At 39.5% G+C, this 15,675-nt stretch overlaps 1 protein-coding gene across 1 annotated transcript in view; it reads left to right on the forward strand.

The window, feature by feature from the left end:
- Jak2 (Janus kinase 2) overlaps nucleotides 1-9,503 on the forward strand; it is a 62,449-nt gene extending 52,946 nt beyond the window's left edge. Inside the window, exons 23-25 of the mRNA XM_021151607.2 lie at nucleotides 6,090-6,207; nucleotides 7,363-7,476; nucleotides 8,188-9,503. Of these exons, the coding sequence (XP_021007266.1) occupies nucleotides 6,090-6,207; nucleotides 7,363-7,476; nucleotides 8,188-8,295 (340 nt within the window). The 3' untranslated portion in view covers nucleotides 8,296-9,503. The remainder of the gene's footprint in view (nucleotides 1-6,089; nucleotides 6,208-7,362; nucleotides 7,477-8,187) is intronic.
- Nucleotides 9,504-15,675: the final 6,172 nt, after the last annotated feature.

Raw genomic sequence — 15,675 nt, forward strand, 5'->3', positions numbered from 1 at the left:
CAGGTCTGTGTGGAGTCCCTGGTATCCTATTTTGAAAGCAAAATATTTCATAGAGATACTATGACTATTTGCCTGTCAGCTTTCATTTTTATAAGGATCTAACAGAATTTTTCAAGACTACAAGGCATTTTTTAATCAAACCAGTCATTAAAGAAACTTGCAAATATTTAATTTATGTCAACACATAATATGTTTTTAAAGAAATAAGATGTTTTTATATTTTAATATAAAGATCTAAAATGGCACATATCATTAGATACAACCCATTGAAACAAAAGCTTTAGGGGCGCTGTGATAATTTTCAAGTGTTTTAAGGGAGTCTGAGGCCTGGCTTGTTACAGGGAGGCAGCTTAGTTAAGCACATTTACAGAAGTCTGCATCACTGTTACTAAAACGTGTGTGGAGATGTTGTACCCATTAGAAAACATAAATTATGATATTCTATCTCATAGAAATTTTATATTATTCCTTTACTTCTTACGCTTTTATTTGTACTTCCTTTTTCACCCCAAATTGGGCTTTAAAAATTACATTTGGTACTTGGAAAAATTCTAATCATCTAGGCCTTTTGAAATCAGAATATTTGAACTGGATTTCCCTGTGACCACAAAGTTTTTCTTCCCGGTGGATTATTAAAATACAAATACTTTATATTTAAGTTACTCAAGTTATTTAAATACAGCAGTCCAATGCCATGTGAATAAGGCACAGATTTGGATAGCTGTTTAAAAAGTTTATTGTAGACATTTTCAATCAAGTATTTAGGTCGGCAGTTCTCAGCCTGTAGGTAGTAACTTCTAGAGGAAGGTCAAACGACCCTTTCACAGGGGTCACCTAAGACCATCAGAAAACACAGATATTACATTACTATTCATTAGTATTCATTGCTATATATATATATATATATATATATATATATATATATATATATAGTTACTAGTAGTAACTATTACTACTATTATAGTAGCAAAATTACAGTTATGAAGTAGCAGTGGAAATAATGTTATGGTTGGGGTCACCACACCGTGAGGAACTGTTCTTAAGGATCACACATTAGGAAGGATGAGAAGCACTGGTTTAGGTGAGTGCATCAGTAGTCATGGCAACAGACATACTTTGTTCATTTTACATCTTTATAAGTGGAAATACAGAGAAAACTGTATTTCAATAGATGGAAGATTGGCTACAACAAAATACATTTTTATAATTCCTGGACAACTAAAACATATACAATGAGTCAGTACTAAAATTATCTACTCTTAACTGAAAATGTATTTTTTTCTCACTAGTATTGAAAACAAAGAATAAAACCAACTTGACTGTCAGAAATGGATTTAGTAGCTAATCTGTAGTTACTCTTTTCTCTTCATTTCTGGGAAGAAAAAACAAAATAGTTTTGAGTTAATTAAAATGTCTCTATTGAACTATTGTAGTGATACTTTATTCGAACTGATCTATTCAGAACTTGGAAAAACAGATTGTCACTCATTTCAAATAAAGTACAATGTTTTAATAATACCTTTTATTATATATAATTAAACAGATCAAGTTTAAAAGATTAAGGGTTCTTTGCCTTTAAAAAAATTATTGTTGTTTAGAATAGCCATCCTGTAACCCATCTGCAACACCGTACCTTATTTACCCCACCTGACCCCCAAAAGACTTACTTTCTAACAGAGAAAGTCTTGGCTCAGTTTTCTTCCTGGCCAAGAACTATCTTTTGTTCAAGTGTGTGTGTGTGTGTGTGTGTGTGTTATGTGGAAACTCAAAGTTAGCATCAGGTTTTCTTTTCTTTTTTTTTTTTTCCGAGACAGGGTTTCTTTGTGTAGCCCTGGCTGTCCTGGAACTCACTTTGTAGACCAGACTGGCCTTGAACTCAGAAATCTGCCTGCCTCTGCTGGGATTAAAGGCGTGCGCCACCATGCCTGGCTAGGTTTTATTTTCTATTCATCTTTCTGCTTTAGTTTTTGAGATAAGACTAAACACAGAACTTGCCTTTTTTGCCAGCAAGTACCCAGATCTGCCTGTTTTCTTGTCCCTCTGTGCTTGGGTTATAGGCTGCTCTCCCTGGCTTTTTACATGAGCTGGGGATCCGAACTCATACCTTTTACAATGATCACCTTACCCACAGAGTCATACCTGCCAGTGAAATATTATTTTGAAAAACTAGCAGTAGTAGGCCAGTGAAGTGGCTCACCTATAAAGGTGCTTGCTGTATTGACTTGAGTTAATCCCCAGATCCATGTAGAAAGTGGAAGGAGAGACCCGGATCTTCACGGTTGTCTTCTGACCTCCATGGGCACACGTGCTCTGTACCCGCATCCCCATCATGTGCACCGACACAACAGCAAATGCAGACATGCTGGTAGGAGCACACAGAAGGTCCAGTGAGTGGTTCCTAGCATCAGCAATCCAGAATCGCACAGAGAATATGTGCTTCTGTAGTCGTCATGAAGCCAGTGAGACATGCTGCAGAGCCCGTCCTGTGTGATGCTCTTTCCTGACGTTTAAATGCATGCCTTAGTTTTCTTTTGGTCATGGTAAAAATCACCAAACAATATAAGCTTTGGCACCTGGCTTCCTGAGTATGTGGAGACGTAAGTCCCGAGGGCGGGCGGTTAATATGAACATGAGTAAGACACATTGTTCATCGAGTCTTTCCACATCATCGTGTTCTTCCATGGAGGAAGGTGGAAGGGCAGGCGCCACGCAGCCTGTTCTGGAGTTCCTGACTCTGATTCTCCAGCTACAATCCCCGTAGCCTCTTTCTCTAAGGAGCCCCCTTCCTATACTACATTGACCATTAAGTTTCAACACCTGAATTTTGGAGAGAACACAGTCAAATTCTAGCAAACAAAATTAAGATATGAAAGAAATCACATGCAGTTTTTAACCATAGAAGTTAGTCATGGTTTTTTTTTTTTAAAGCTTAATTTTATTTAAAAATCTTTGTCTTCCTTAATACTTTAATTATTCAAGATGCTGTTTCTCTTTCATCTGTTGGCGTGTTCCAGCACATTTTCGGGGTTGGTACTAAGAGCTTGAGGAAAAGTGCTTCTACTTCAGTATTGAAAAAAAAAAATGTTGGGGCTGGAGAGATGATGGCTCAGGGGTTAAGAGCACTTAGTGCTCTTCCAGAGGTTCTGAGTTCAATTCCCAGCAACCACATGATAGCTCACAACCATCTGTAATGGGATCTGATACCCTCTTCTGGTGGGTCTAAAGACAGAGACATTGTACTCATGTACATAAAATAAATCTTTAAAAAGAAAAAAAGAAAAATGTTGAAGCAGAATTTCACCCTACAGGGAAGGCTCGAGCTGTTCTTACTACAGACGTCATTTGGGCAGTCTTTGTGCATATTGGGTTACTCTGCAGTAGTCATAGGCTGTGGCCTAGGACTGTAATGATGGAGAGAGTAAGCTAGGAGACCATTCTGAAAAGACATGGTGGCTTATTACACACACCAGTGAGAGAGTTAAAAATAATTCCTGGGCCAACCAGAGGCTCAGCAGCAGGCCTGAGTTAGGTTCCTCAGGATCTGCATGGTGGAAGAAAACATAAACTCGTGGGTTGTCTTCTGACCTCCACGAGACATGTGCAAATAAACACATGTACACATAAATACAAAAAAAACGTAAACTATCTTTAAAAATTCATGAGAATCCTTTCTTGTGTATAGATTGTGATTCCATTTATTGTATAATCAAAGCCAAACACTCAGCAGGATTTGGGAAGATGGAGTTCTGTTTACCTGCAGGTATTTAATGTGGAAACAAGAGATATATTAGAGCCAAGAGAATGGACTGTGTGTTTAGGAGACTTCAGTAGAAGCATGGGCAAAATCTATAGGAAACATGGTAGCATGAGAGGGAGGGATTAAATGATAGAACTACAGGAAACTACATTTAGAAGAGAGAAAAGAAATGTTGGCAGAAATACAATTAAGGCCAACCCATTCTCTCAACTCAAAACCCATCTATGAAAGCAGGAGACAGAAAGGACCTATTGTTGAATAAGGATTAAGTACGTGTGTACTGTTGACGTAAACAATCCCCGTGTCAGAAGAGATCTCTGAGATGGAAAGAAATCTTACATTTTTCTGTACTCAGGCAGAAACAGCCCACTGCATACAAGTTTACTACACAGCATTATTCCTCCAGTGAAAGGACTTAACCGCACTGCTTGTCACACATAGTTCATCCTAAATCCCCTTGGTGACCGACCGTGTGACTCCCTGTGCCCGGTACTGGTCTCACCATACTGTGACATGGGCTAGCACTTGGAAAGAGGCTCTGGCCAACTTGGGTTCCTCCCCTCCCCAAGAAACCAGAAGAAAGGGGCATTGCCTTCTTTGATGATTTCCAAAAGACACAGTTCCTCGGTAATTGCTACATATGTTTCTGGATCATAAAACTGACAGTGGCTTTTAAGCAAGAGCATTTCAAAGAGACAAAATATACAAGTTCCCTAAATACTAACAAAAAAAGGAGGGAAAAAATCTTCCTCTTAAGACCCACAGAGAAAAGTCTTTTCCTGACTTGATTTGTCTTTGTCTGAGTAAAAGAGCATTATGTAATGAATGTACCCGGGGGTTGGCAGTATGTAACCAAGAAATTAATTACAAAGAGTGCTTTGCTAAAAACAAAACAAAACTAAAAACAAAGCAAAATAAAAACCCTAAAACTAGAAAACAAAAACATAAGAACAGGATGGCTGTAATCTCAGTACTTGAGAGGCTAAGGCTGGAATTTGAGTCAAGCTGGGTACATAGAAAAACCTGTCCAGCTTTTTGAAAGTAGGGACAAAAGCACTTTAGGATATAGGATAATAGCATTGTCTTAAGGAGATTACATTTTGCTAATAGAATAAAAAGCTATTAAAGGCGTGACGCACACCTTTAGTCCCAGCCCTTGGGAGGCAGAGGCAGGCGCATTTCTGAGTTCAAGGCCAGCCTGGTCTACAGAGTGAGTTCCAGAACAACCAGGGCTACACAGAGAAACGCTGTCTCGAAAAAACAAAAAACAAACAAACAAAAAAGCTAAGTACACAGATTCCATACTGGTTGCCTGTTTGTGTAGTACAACTGTAAGTCTAGATGTGTAATAAGCAGCCGATTCGTGAGCTTGACTACTTAGGGAAGGACTTGTGCAAGTAAAACTTAAATTAGGTTTTGAAGACCTAGGTTAAAGATTAAATAAATGTGATACACACACACACACACACTGGAGCCAAGGTTTCTGTGTAGTCCTGACTGTCCTAGAACTTGACTGGTCTTGAACTCACAGAGAGTGACGTGCCTCTAAGGCTTGTTCATGTTTTCTGTCTAGCCAGTCCAACAGGTCTCTGTAGCTATTTCTATAATAATGACATGTTATGGAACTACAAAACTCATGGTCCACTGCCCACCTCTGACTGGGATACCACTTTCCTGTGGCTTTGTATTTTCCGTGTTCTCTTCCATAATCACTCCCTTTCTGATCTTTTTTTTAGATTTATTTATGAACCTTATGTGTATAGGTGTTTGTCTGTATGTACATTTACACACCAGAAGAGGGCAGCAGACCCCATAGGACTATGGTTATAGATGGTTGTGAACCACCATGTAGGTTTCAGGAATTGAACTCAGGACTTCTGGAAGAGCAGCCAGTGCTCTTAAGCCCTGAGCCATCTCTTCAGCCCCTCCCCTTCTGATTCTCAAGGCTTCAAGTTACATTTCTGGCTAGAAACTTATTTCCTCCACCTATTTTTAATCTGGATTTCTTTAAAAGAACAACTTAAGAGCATCTCGCATTTCAGGTCCTAGAAAAACTTATCATTTAACACCTGGTGTGCCAACAACAGAAAAACAATGTGTTTAGGTTTTTGTGTGTCAGACGGTCTCGGGGCCAGGCTTTCTGATTTGTTAGGAGGACCCACTGTCAGCGTGTGTTAGATTCATAGCTGTCGTTCATCACTGGGGAGAACAGCGGAGCAAAGGCCAGATGGGAAAGGTCTGTGGAGCAGATCACAGGCCTTCTGTCCCCTTTGTTCCCCCCTCCATGTGTCACTCCATGAAATAACTCTTCTAAATGATTGCAATATTGCAGGTACGCACCTGAATCCTTGACGGAGAGCAAGTTTTCTGTGGCCTCAGATGTGTGGAGCTTTGGAGTGGTTCTATACGAACTTTTCACATACATCGAGAAGAGTAAAAGTCCACCCGTGGTCAGTGTGCTCCTTAGTAGCGTAGCTCCCCGAGCCCCCTCCTGCTGTTTAACTTTTGTTTTAAGCACACGAAAGGCATTATCCAAAGATGAGTAACGTGTTTAGGACCTAGTTTAGAACCCTGTTATTATTTATTTGGGGACAATATTCAATAATACCCAACAAAATAACTACAAACAACTAAATTCAGTGTATTCTCTTGTCCATTGTCTCTGTGACTGTAACAAAATACATGCTATTGAGTAAATTCATAAAGAAAAGCTCGCAGTTGTGGAGATTGAAACCCCATTATCAAACCAAGGACCCTTTGGGATCTTTACAACATGGCAGAGAAGCAGAAAGAGAACTAACTGCAAAAACCCATCACAAGGCAAGGCTTCGGCTGAGAGCCAGGAGAGCCAGCATTCTGCTTCCTGTACAGCAGCTCGCTCTCCCAGGAAGTGGAACCCACAGGGAGTCTGGTGTTATCCCTTACAGAGCCCGTCATTCCAGTGCTGCCAGGGCCCAGGCCTGGCATCGAAGTTACATTGAGTGTGCCCGTCTACTGTAGGAAGCATTATACAACCTAAAATAAACTTTTGGAAGTATATATATATATATATTTCTTTCAATATAGGGAAGTATGAAAAAAAATAAAAATTATTTTAATGAAATTACTCATAGATAACCATTTTAATATTGTAACATTTTCTTTCAGACTTATATATAAAAATGAAACTTTACAAAGAAGTACCTATTGTTTTAGTAACTGAGCTTTGTAGCTTCTTGTGAAGTCCTGTTAATTATTACATCGTTTCATAATATCTCACTTTATCTGTACTTACTGCAAGTATGATTTTAGTTATCCAGTACCATTCTGACATAAAGTTGCATATTTCTGGATAACCATTTACCATTTTTATACATAAATAAATACTTTGGTTTGTGGCTATCATGTTAGAAGAAGAGTGTACTTGTTAGTGAGAAGAAGAGCTGCATCAGGCTATGTATTCACGGCACTGAGAGGGCTGAATAATTCTCTATTCACATTATATATTTAATGAAATGTTACCAACATAATATAAAAATTCTTATATCTATTTTATCCTAATTTGCATTTGTTTTGTTAGTGTAATAATTATTTAGCAAGTCATTTAAAACGGGTTTCTGTTTCAGGAATTTATGCGAATGATCGGCAATGATAAACAAGGGCAAATGATTGTGTTCCATTTGATAGAGCTATTGAAGAGCAACGGAAGATTGCCAAGGCCAGAAGGATGCCCAGATGAGGTAACAAGCTTTAAAGTCATTCATTCATTCTTTTGTGTGTCTGTATGATATGTGTGCGAGAGTGTGTGTGTGTCTCTGTATGCATGTGTAAGAAAAAGGTGTGTGTGTATGTGTGGGTCCGTCTATGTATGTATGTATGGTTTGTGTGAATATTTTGAGTGTGTGTGTCTTGGTGTGGGTGTCTTGGTATTGGGGGGCGGGGCGGGGTGGGGCGGGGCGGGGTTGGGAGGGGAGGTGTGACTACAGGCATACATACCACAGTGCACATTGGGATCAGAGGGAAACCTTCCAGGGTTGGTTCTTGCCTTCTGCCTTGCTGAAACAGACTCTGTTGTTTCTGCTGCTGCGCTAAGCCCACCAGGCTGGTTGGTCCTCATGACTGCCTCTCGTGTCTGGAGTGCTGGAATTAGAGACTAGTGCTGTTTTGCTGGCTCCTTGCATGGTCCCAGGGACTGACTCTCATTACCAGGCTCTGTGTGCGGTCCTGTTTGTCTACTGAGCCATCTCCCTGATCCAACAATTTTTTTAATCCACAGTAATTATCCATTTTCTTTCTGTTTCATTGAAAACATACACAGATTTCTGTTTCGAGGCATAACCGTAGCATTATTATTGGCCTACGTAAATTAAGATTTCCAAATTCATATCATCCTCTAACAAGCGTGGTACTTTGGGTCACTCTCACTTTGGTTTCACTTTTTCACTGTACAGATTTATGTGATCATGACAGAGTGCTGGAACAACAATGTGAGCCAGCGTCCCTCTTTCAGGGACCTCTCCCTTCGGGTGGATCAAATCCGGGACAGTATAGCTGCGTGAAAGAGATGGCCTTCCCTCAGAGACCAAGCCGACTTCCAGAACCAGAACAAAGCTCTGTAGCCTCATGGCCGTGGACTTGTGTCTACACATCCTTATCATGATGCTAGCTAGGCAGAAGAAAATGTGACGCCGTCTGCTCAAAGCTTTGGAAACGCCGTGCGTTTGTTTCTACACCATCTGTAAAAACCACTGCTCAAGTCTGGCAGCATGCTTGTGGGCTGATGCATGGAGCTCACCACAGAGTCTGCATCTCCTCTGGCAGAAGAAGAAAATAGACAGTTTTCAACTCAGCTTTTTTGAGAAATGGAAAAAATTATAATGTAAATTTTGCAGTGTAGGAAATACACAGAACATACATGTACAGTTTTTACTACGTGGAGTGTATAATACTTTGGCCTCTTGTGTGATTTACATGAGGGCTGATGTTTGTTAATGTTTTCTAATTTTTCCATGGGTGATCTATAATAACTTCATGATACAAATTAAAATGCTCAGAAAATTAAATACCTTTTCTTTCTTGCTCATCTTTGCTGCTCTGTCAGGGCCTGTAGTTCCATGCCACTGTAAATATTTTTCAAAGCAAAAGGAACAAAAGTCTAGTTTTACTTGTATAGGAAATCTTCCTGACCCTAAAGAATTTTGAAATGGGACAATCTTACAAAGACACAGCACAATCTATTTTCTTATTTGTTTTCCTTGTGTTTATGGTAAATGTGTTTTTAAATAGAACTGTCTCCAACTTTTTCTATGACTATAATGAATAGCATCCTTTTATATTTTTGAGATTAAGAATGCCAGAAATACTTCCCTCCCTTGAACTGTTAACTGCCAATGAGATGTTTCAATCCCTGAGACTTGTCATTATACATTAAATTGAAGCATAAGCCATACATAATTTGTAAAAATGTACAAGCTCTTTAAGATGCTTACTGGGTTGGAACATGGTCAAAGACTGTGAGGGGTCTCCAGGTTTGCCATTACAGCTATAAGAGAAATGTCCTTTGATCAGAGTCTCCCAGACAGATGGGAAGGGAAGGGTGGTGGGCATATGCTGTTCATTCAAGAATACCAGCAGGCGTGTAATGCACATCTCGAGACGAGAAGAGAGAGCGTACATCTTTTCAAAGTATAAATAATTGTTATCATCCTTCGCGCTGCTCCCTCTTAGACAATGTCATGTCAAAAATAAAACAAGATTTTTGTGTGTTATTTATACAAGATTTTAAATATTTGGTAATTTGTTTAAAAATTCTGTTTTCAGTGGTGTGTTCTGTTTTTTAACTTGGACTTAAAGAGTTTTGGTTGTGCTGAAGGGACAAGCCTCTCACATCCTTTGAGGATTTTAGTAGGTAACATATATAGAAACCATCTATGGTGGTGAGACTAGTGGATTTTGTTTTTTTTTTTTAAATCTAATATGTATTTAATGGAAGTCAGATTTATTTTTATGTAATTTCTCAGATCTTCTCAAGGAAGTGTGTGTGTGTGTGTGTGTGTGTGTGTGTGAGAGAGAGAGAGAGAGAGAGAGAGAGAGAGAGAGAGCGCTACAGCATCTAGGATAAAAGTAGTGTATCATATAATACAATTGATCTGAGATTTTTGTACTAAAATTTAACATTTTCATAAAAGACTAACATTTTACTTATTTTTAAAAATTGTAATATAAACTACATTTTGTTAGGCTTTTAAAAATATTTGAACTTTACTTTTAAAGAATCTTGCATGCATATTAAGATTGTAGAATGAGATGACAGTCTAACTGTAAAATTCAAAGTTGTGAAAAGACTTCTCATTGAGAGTTCATAATCTTTTTAGTTTTGGTTTGAATGGTACACATAAAGAAGTTATTCCCATAGTTAGAGCTTAGTGCCACATGAGAAGCAGGTATCAGATGTTTCTTCAAGCTAATATTTATTAGAAATTAAACTTTTTTCAGAATTTTATAATTATGTAAATATCAGATGATGATATTCTATAATCATTAGATAATCCCATACTATTGTGGGTACTTGGTTTTAGAACAGCAGTTCTCAGCCTTCCTAATGCTGGGACCCTTTCATACAGTTCCTCATGTTTTGGTGACCTTCAGCCATAAAATGACTTTCATGGCTACTTCATAACTAATTTTTCTGCTGCTATGAATAACACTGTAGACATCTGTGCTTTCCGACGGTCGTAGGAGACCCCTGTGAGATGGTTATTCCTCTCCCAGAGGAGCCGCAACCCACAGGTTGAGAACCACTCCTTTAGAAAAAAAATTGTGATATTTATATATATACTGCTGGTAGCACTGCAAAATTTACTCTAGCAAAGTGCCGTCTTAACAGTCCTAATTTTCCTCCTGAAAATGAAATTTTTTTACAGTTGTAACTTCTGGTAAATATTTAAGTTTTAACTAAACAATTTTATTACGTAATAGAGATGAGGAAATACCTACATTTCTACATCTGAGGCGCCACCCCCCACCCAAAACCTGGGGTGGACTGTGTGCTCCATGTATTGTCATAGTAACTACATTATTGGACCTTTAGCATGTTCTCACAAGATTGGAAGGTTGCTGTAATCGTATTATAACTTATCTTCCTTTGTGTAATCACCCAGACCATCACACTTGTATATATAGATGAAGCTGTTTCATAAACTTAAGTGAATGGTGGTGCTTATAACTTTTTGCTGGATGGTGGTATATCTCAGTGTTGGGGTACCTATAGTTTTGGATTGCATTACCCTTATGACTTAAGGTGTTGAATCTTTTCTTCCAGTGTACGTTTGACCATTTACATTTTATGTTTTGAGAACTTTCTGTTGCATTCTTGCCTGGATCATAGAATTTGTACATAGGTCTGAATTGTTTATCAGAAATAAGGTTCTCCTGCTGCAGTCTTTGGATCTTTAGGATATTGGATCATGGAATCTGTACACTGGTCTTTCTATTTCTATTCCTTTTGCTATCGTTTTATTCTAGCTCTTGCTTTCTTACTCTGCTTAAGCATTTAATCTTAGATAAGGGTAGGAACTGATGCCCTTGTCGTATTTATGATTTTAGAGGACATGCTATCAGTTTTCCACTATTCAGTGTAAATAGGGATATATCGCCTTTCATATTAAGGCATGATCACTCTGTTTCAGGTTTCTTCAGGGCTTTTATCAAAGAAGTTGGATTTTGTCACTTTTTATCCACTTATTGTGCTTTTTAAGGTATTTTAAGTATATTTACCTATATAGGTATAGGTGTGTGTGTGTGTGCATACAATGCACCATATGTCCCTGTGATCCCAGGGTCTAGAAGGAAGTGTCATATCCTCTAGAACTGGAGTTATAGTTTTGTGGCAACATATGGGAACTAGGTATTGAACCTAGATTCTCTGTATGGGCAGCAAGTAGTCTTAACCACTGAGCCACCTCTCCAGACCCTATATTGTGATTTAAAATGTTCTATTATTTGATAATTATATACAGTATAGTTTGATCAAATACATCCTTAAGTCTCTTTTACCATCCTCACCCCCTTATTCTTCTCCCAAGTCCAGGTTGTATTGGCCAACTACCCTTGGGAGTGGGGCCTGCCCTGGAGTGTGGTAAACCTACCAGGGCTGCATCATTAAAGTTCTTCGTCTTTCAACAGCTATCAAGGGCTAATAACTCCTCAGCTTGTAGTGGCAATACCATGCCCACCTCCATGCTAGGATTCTATCTGGCTTGTGTATGTGTGCAAGTCTTGTGTATGTGTTGATAAGCACCATGAGTTCGGATGTGCATTTTCCCTGTTGTGTTGGGAGAATACTTTTTTTTTATTCAGTATGTATTGACCAGTTGAGGATTTCTGTGTTAACTGTCATCTATAGAAAGAGGAAACTTCTCTTATGAGGTCAGAGAGATGTACTGATTTATGCACATAGCAATAAGTTATTAGAAGTTATTTTAATGCTATGCTCATTTAGCAAAGAAACAGTGGTAGGCTCTCCTCTAGGGCCCAAAGCCTATTTAGCTGAGTCTTCTTGGCTCTGTTAACAGTACTAGCGAAGAAAATAAAAAGATACAAATAGAAAGGAATAAAAAGTAAATAGTCTCTATTTGCTTATGGCATTATACTATACTTAGAAGAATGTCTGGTTTCTACAAGAAAAGTCTAGAATCTGATAAATGCTTTCAGGCAAAGTTGCATTATTTAATACCATAATACACAGGGCAGTAGCTTTTCTATGTACCAGCAATAAGCTGGCTGAGAAAGAAATGAAAAATATCTATTCATAATAGCTTCACAAAAATAATGATATCCATGAATAAATCTAATGAACAGGATTAAAGATCTCTGTAATAAAATATTTAAGACACAGAAATGGGAATTGAAGAAGACACTAGATGGTGGAAATGTCTTCTCTGCTGCTGGATTGACAGAATATTGTGAAGGTGGGTACAGTATCAAAAGTAATCACATATTCAATGCAATTACCTTCAAGATCTCAAAAACATTACTCAAAGAGCTTAGAAGAAAACTCCTGACATTCATATGGAAACACAAAGCTAAGAGAACACTGTTGGATAGCATGGTGCCTAGTCTCAAGTTATACTACAGAGCAATAGTGACAAAGAGAGCAGGGACCCAACACGGAGCCAGACGTGTGCACCACGGGACAGAGAAAAGAACCCAGAAATAAACCCCCACAGCTCTAAGCACTGCTTATAACAAAGGAGAAAAATCACCAGAGCAGGGGGAACACACCTCTTTCAACAATGGGTGCTGGGGAAACTGGCATTGGTACACAGAAGAATGAGCCATATCTCTCACTCTGCACAAATTCCAAATCAAAATGGAACAAGGACCTAACTGTAAAACCTTAGTCACTGCAACTGCCAGAGAAAACACAACAAAATGCAGGCTTAGGCAAATGAGTTATGGTAGCACAGCGAATACCCCAAGAGTCTGGAATTGGGAAATTAAAACAAAAAAAACCCTACATAGCAAACAAGACTAGCAGCATAGTGAAAAGACAGCATACACAATTGAAGGGAATCTTTGCTAAGTGTATATCCGATAGTAAAATATTCAAGACACACAAACTGTCATGATTAAGCAACACAAAAAAATATATTGAATCAATGAATATGCTAATGACCTGAATAGACAGGTCTCAAGAGAAGAAACAAAGTAGGCAATAGTTTTTAAAGGTGGTCAACATCGTTAGCCATTAGGGAAATGCTGAGTAAAACTACACCGAGATACTGTCTTATCCCTGTCAAGAATGGCTAATGTCACCAAAACACTGCCAGTGTGTGAACACTGCCAAGGACGTGGGGAAGGAGGAATCCTTAGTCATTGTAAGTGGTCATATAAATGGACACGGCCAATGTGGACATCAACATGGTTTCTCAAAAAAAACCTAAAAAAGATCAACCAGTGCATGGTGGTGGTGCATGCCTTTAATCCCAACACTGGAGAGTCAGAGACGGGCCGATCTCAATGAGTTTGAGGCCAACCTGGTCTGCTTAGTAAGTTCCAGGCCAGCCAGGGCTACATAGTGAGACCCTGTGTGGATTGTTGGAGGAAGTCTATCACTATCGGGGTGGGCAATGAGACCCTTCTCCTAACCACTTGGGAACCAGTCTTCTAGCAGCCTTCAGATGAAGATGTAGAACTCTCAGCTCCTCCTGCACCATACCTGCCTGGATGCTGCCATGCTCCCACCTTGATGATAATGAACCTGTAAGCCAGCTCCAATTAAATGTTGTCCTTATAAGAGTTGCCTTAGTCATGATGTCTCTTCACATCAGTAAAACCCTAACTAAGTCAGAAGTTGGTATCAGGAACCAATGGTATGGCTGTGATAGGCCTGACCATGTTCTTGTTTGAGTGATGTGGATCTGGGGACTTTGTAAAGTGGTGGAATGCTTTGGGTGTGACTTAATGGGCCCTATTACCAGAAGCATGGAAGACAGTGTTCCTGGGTGGGTTTTGAAAGGCAGGGACCTAACTCAAGAGGTTTCAGAGGAGTAGAATTTTAGATATTTTTGCAGCCTAGAGATATTTTGGGTAATATTTTGGTGAAGAACGTGGCTGCTTTTTCCCATTGTCCGAAGAGTCTGCCTGAGGCTAAGGTAAAGGAATTTAGATTAATTGCTTTGACAAAGGAAGTCTAAAACCTGCCTGGTATAAATTCTGTTGTGTGATTACTAAAGTTCACTCTTTTTTTAAAAATCTATTTTTATTTTTTTAATTGGATATTTTATTTGTTTACATTTCAAATATTATCCCCTTTCCTGGCTTCCTCTCTGCAAACCTCCTATCCCATCCCCCCTTACCCTGCTTCTATGAGGGTGTTCCCCTACCCATCTACCCAAACCCACCTCACTGCCCTAGCATTCCTCTACACTGGGGCATCAAGCCTTCATAGGACCAAGGGCCTCCCCTCCCATTGATGCCAGATAAGGTCCCTTCAGCTCCTTCAGTCCTTCCCCTAACCCCTCCATTGGCGTCCCTGTGCTCCGTCCAATAGTCGGCTACTCGGCTGTGAGCATCCACATCTGTATTGGTCAGGCTCTGGCAGAGCCTCTCAGGAGACAGCTGTATCAGGTTCTTATTAGCAAGCATTTCTTGGCATCAGCAATAGTGCCTGGGTTTGGTGTCTGTGTGTGAGATGGATCCCCAGGTGGGGCAGTCTCTGGATGGCCTTTCCTTCTGTCTCTGTCCACTCTTTGTCCCTTCAGACAGGAGCAATTCTGGGTTAAAATTTTGCAGATGGGTGGGTGGCTCAATCCCTCAACCAGGGGGCCATGTCTAATATCTGGATATGGTCTCAACAGGTTCTCCTTCCCCTTTGTGGAGTATTTCAGCTAATGTCATCCCTGTGGGGTCCTGGGAGCCTCTTGGCATCTAGGACCTTCTCTCTGACCAGTTCTTCTACCTTGTTTGTGCATTCATTTACGCTGCTGCTGCTGCTGCTGCTAAATTCCTTTCCTGATATCAGAACCCCACTTCTTCAAGCTTCCAGTATAGACGAGTTTGGAATGAAGACCAGTGCCTCTCTAGGAATCCTCTAAGCCTTCAGTGCCAGACTGGGCTGCTGAGGCATCTGGCATTGTGGTCTCAGCTCTCCAATGTAAAGACCGCCATTGTTGGACCACCCTGATGGAACTCTGTAAGCCAATCCAATAAATACCTTTTCAACATAAAGTCATTCTATTGGTTTGGTTCCTCTATAGAACCACAACCATATAATTGAATGCTAATTTTAAAAATAAAAATTACTTTTTTTTGATTACTGCAGGGACTTCAGCTTCCTCCGGCTAAAGACTTGACGAAAAGATCTCTTTAAAAATGATTCTTCGGAACTTAGTCTACAGGTTAGAGTGAGGACCACAGAGGCAGACAGCTTCTGGGAC

This window comes from Mus caroli, chromosome 19 (genome assembly GCF_900094665.2).
Source record: "Mus caroli chromosome 19, CAROLI_EIJ_v1.1, whole genome shotgun sequence".
Lineage (NCBI taxonomy): Eukaryota > Metazoa > Chordata > Mammalia > Rodentia > Muridae > Mus > Mus caroli.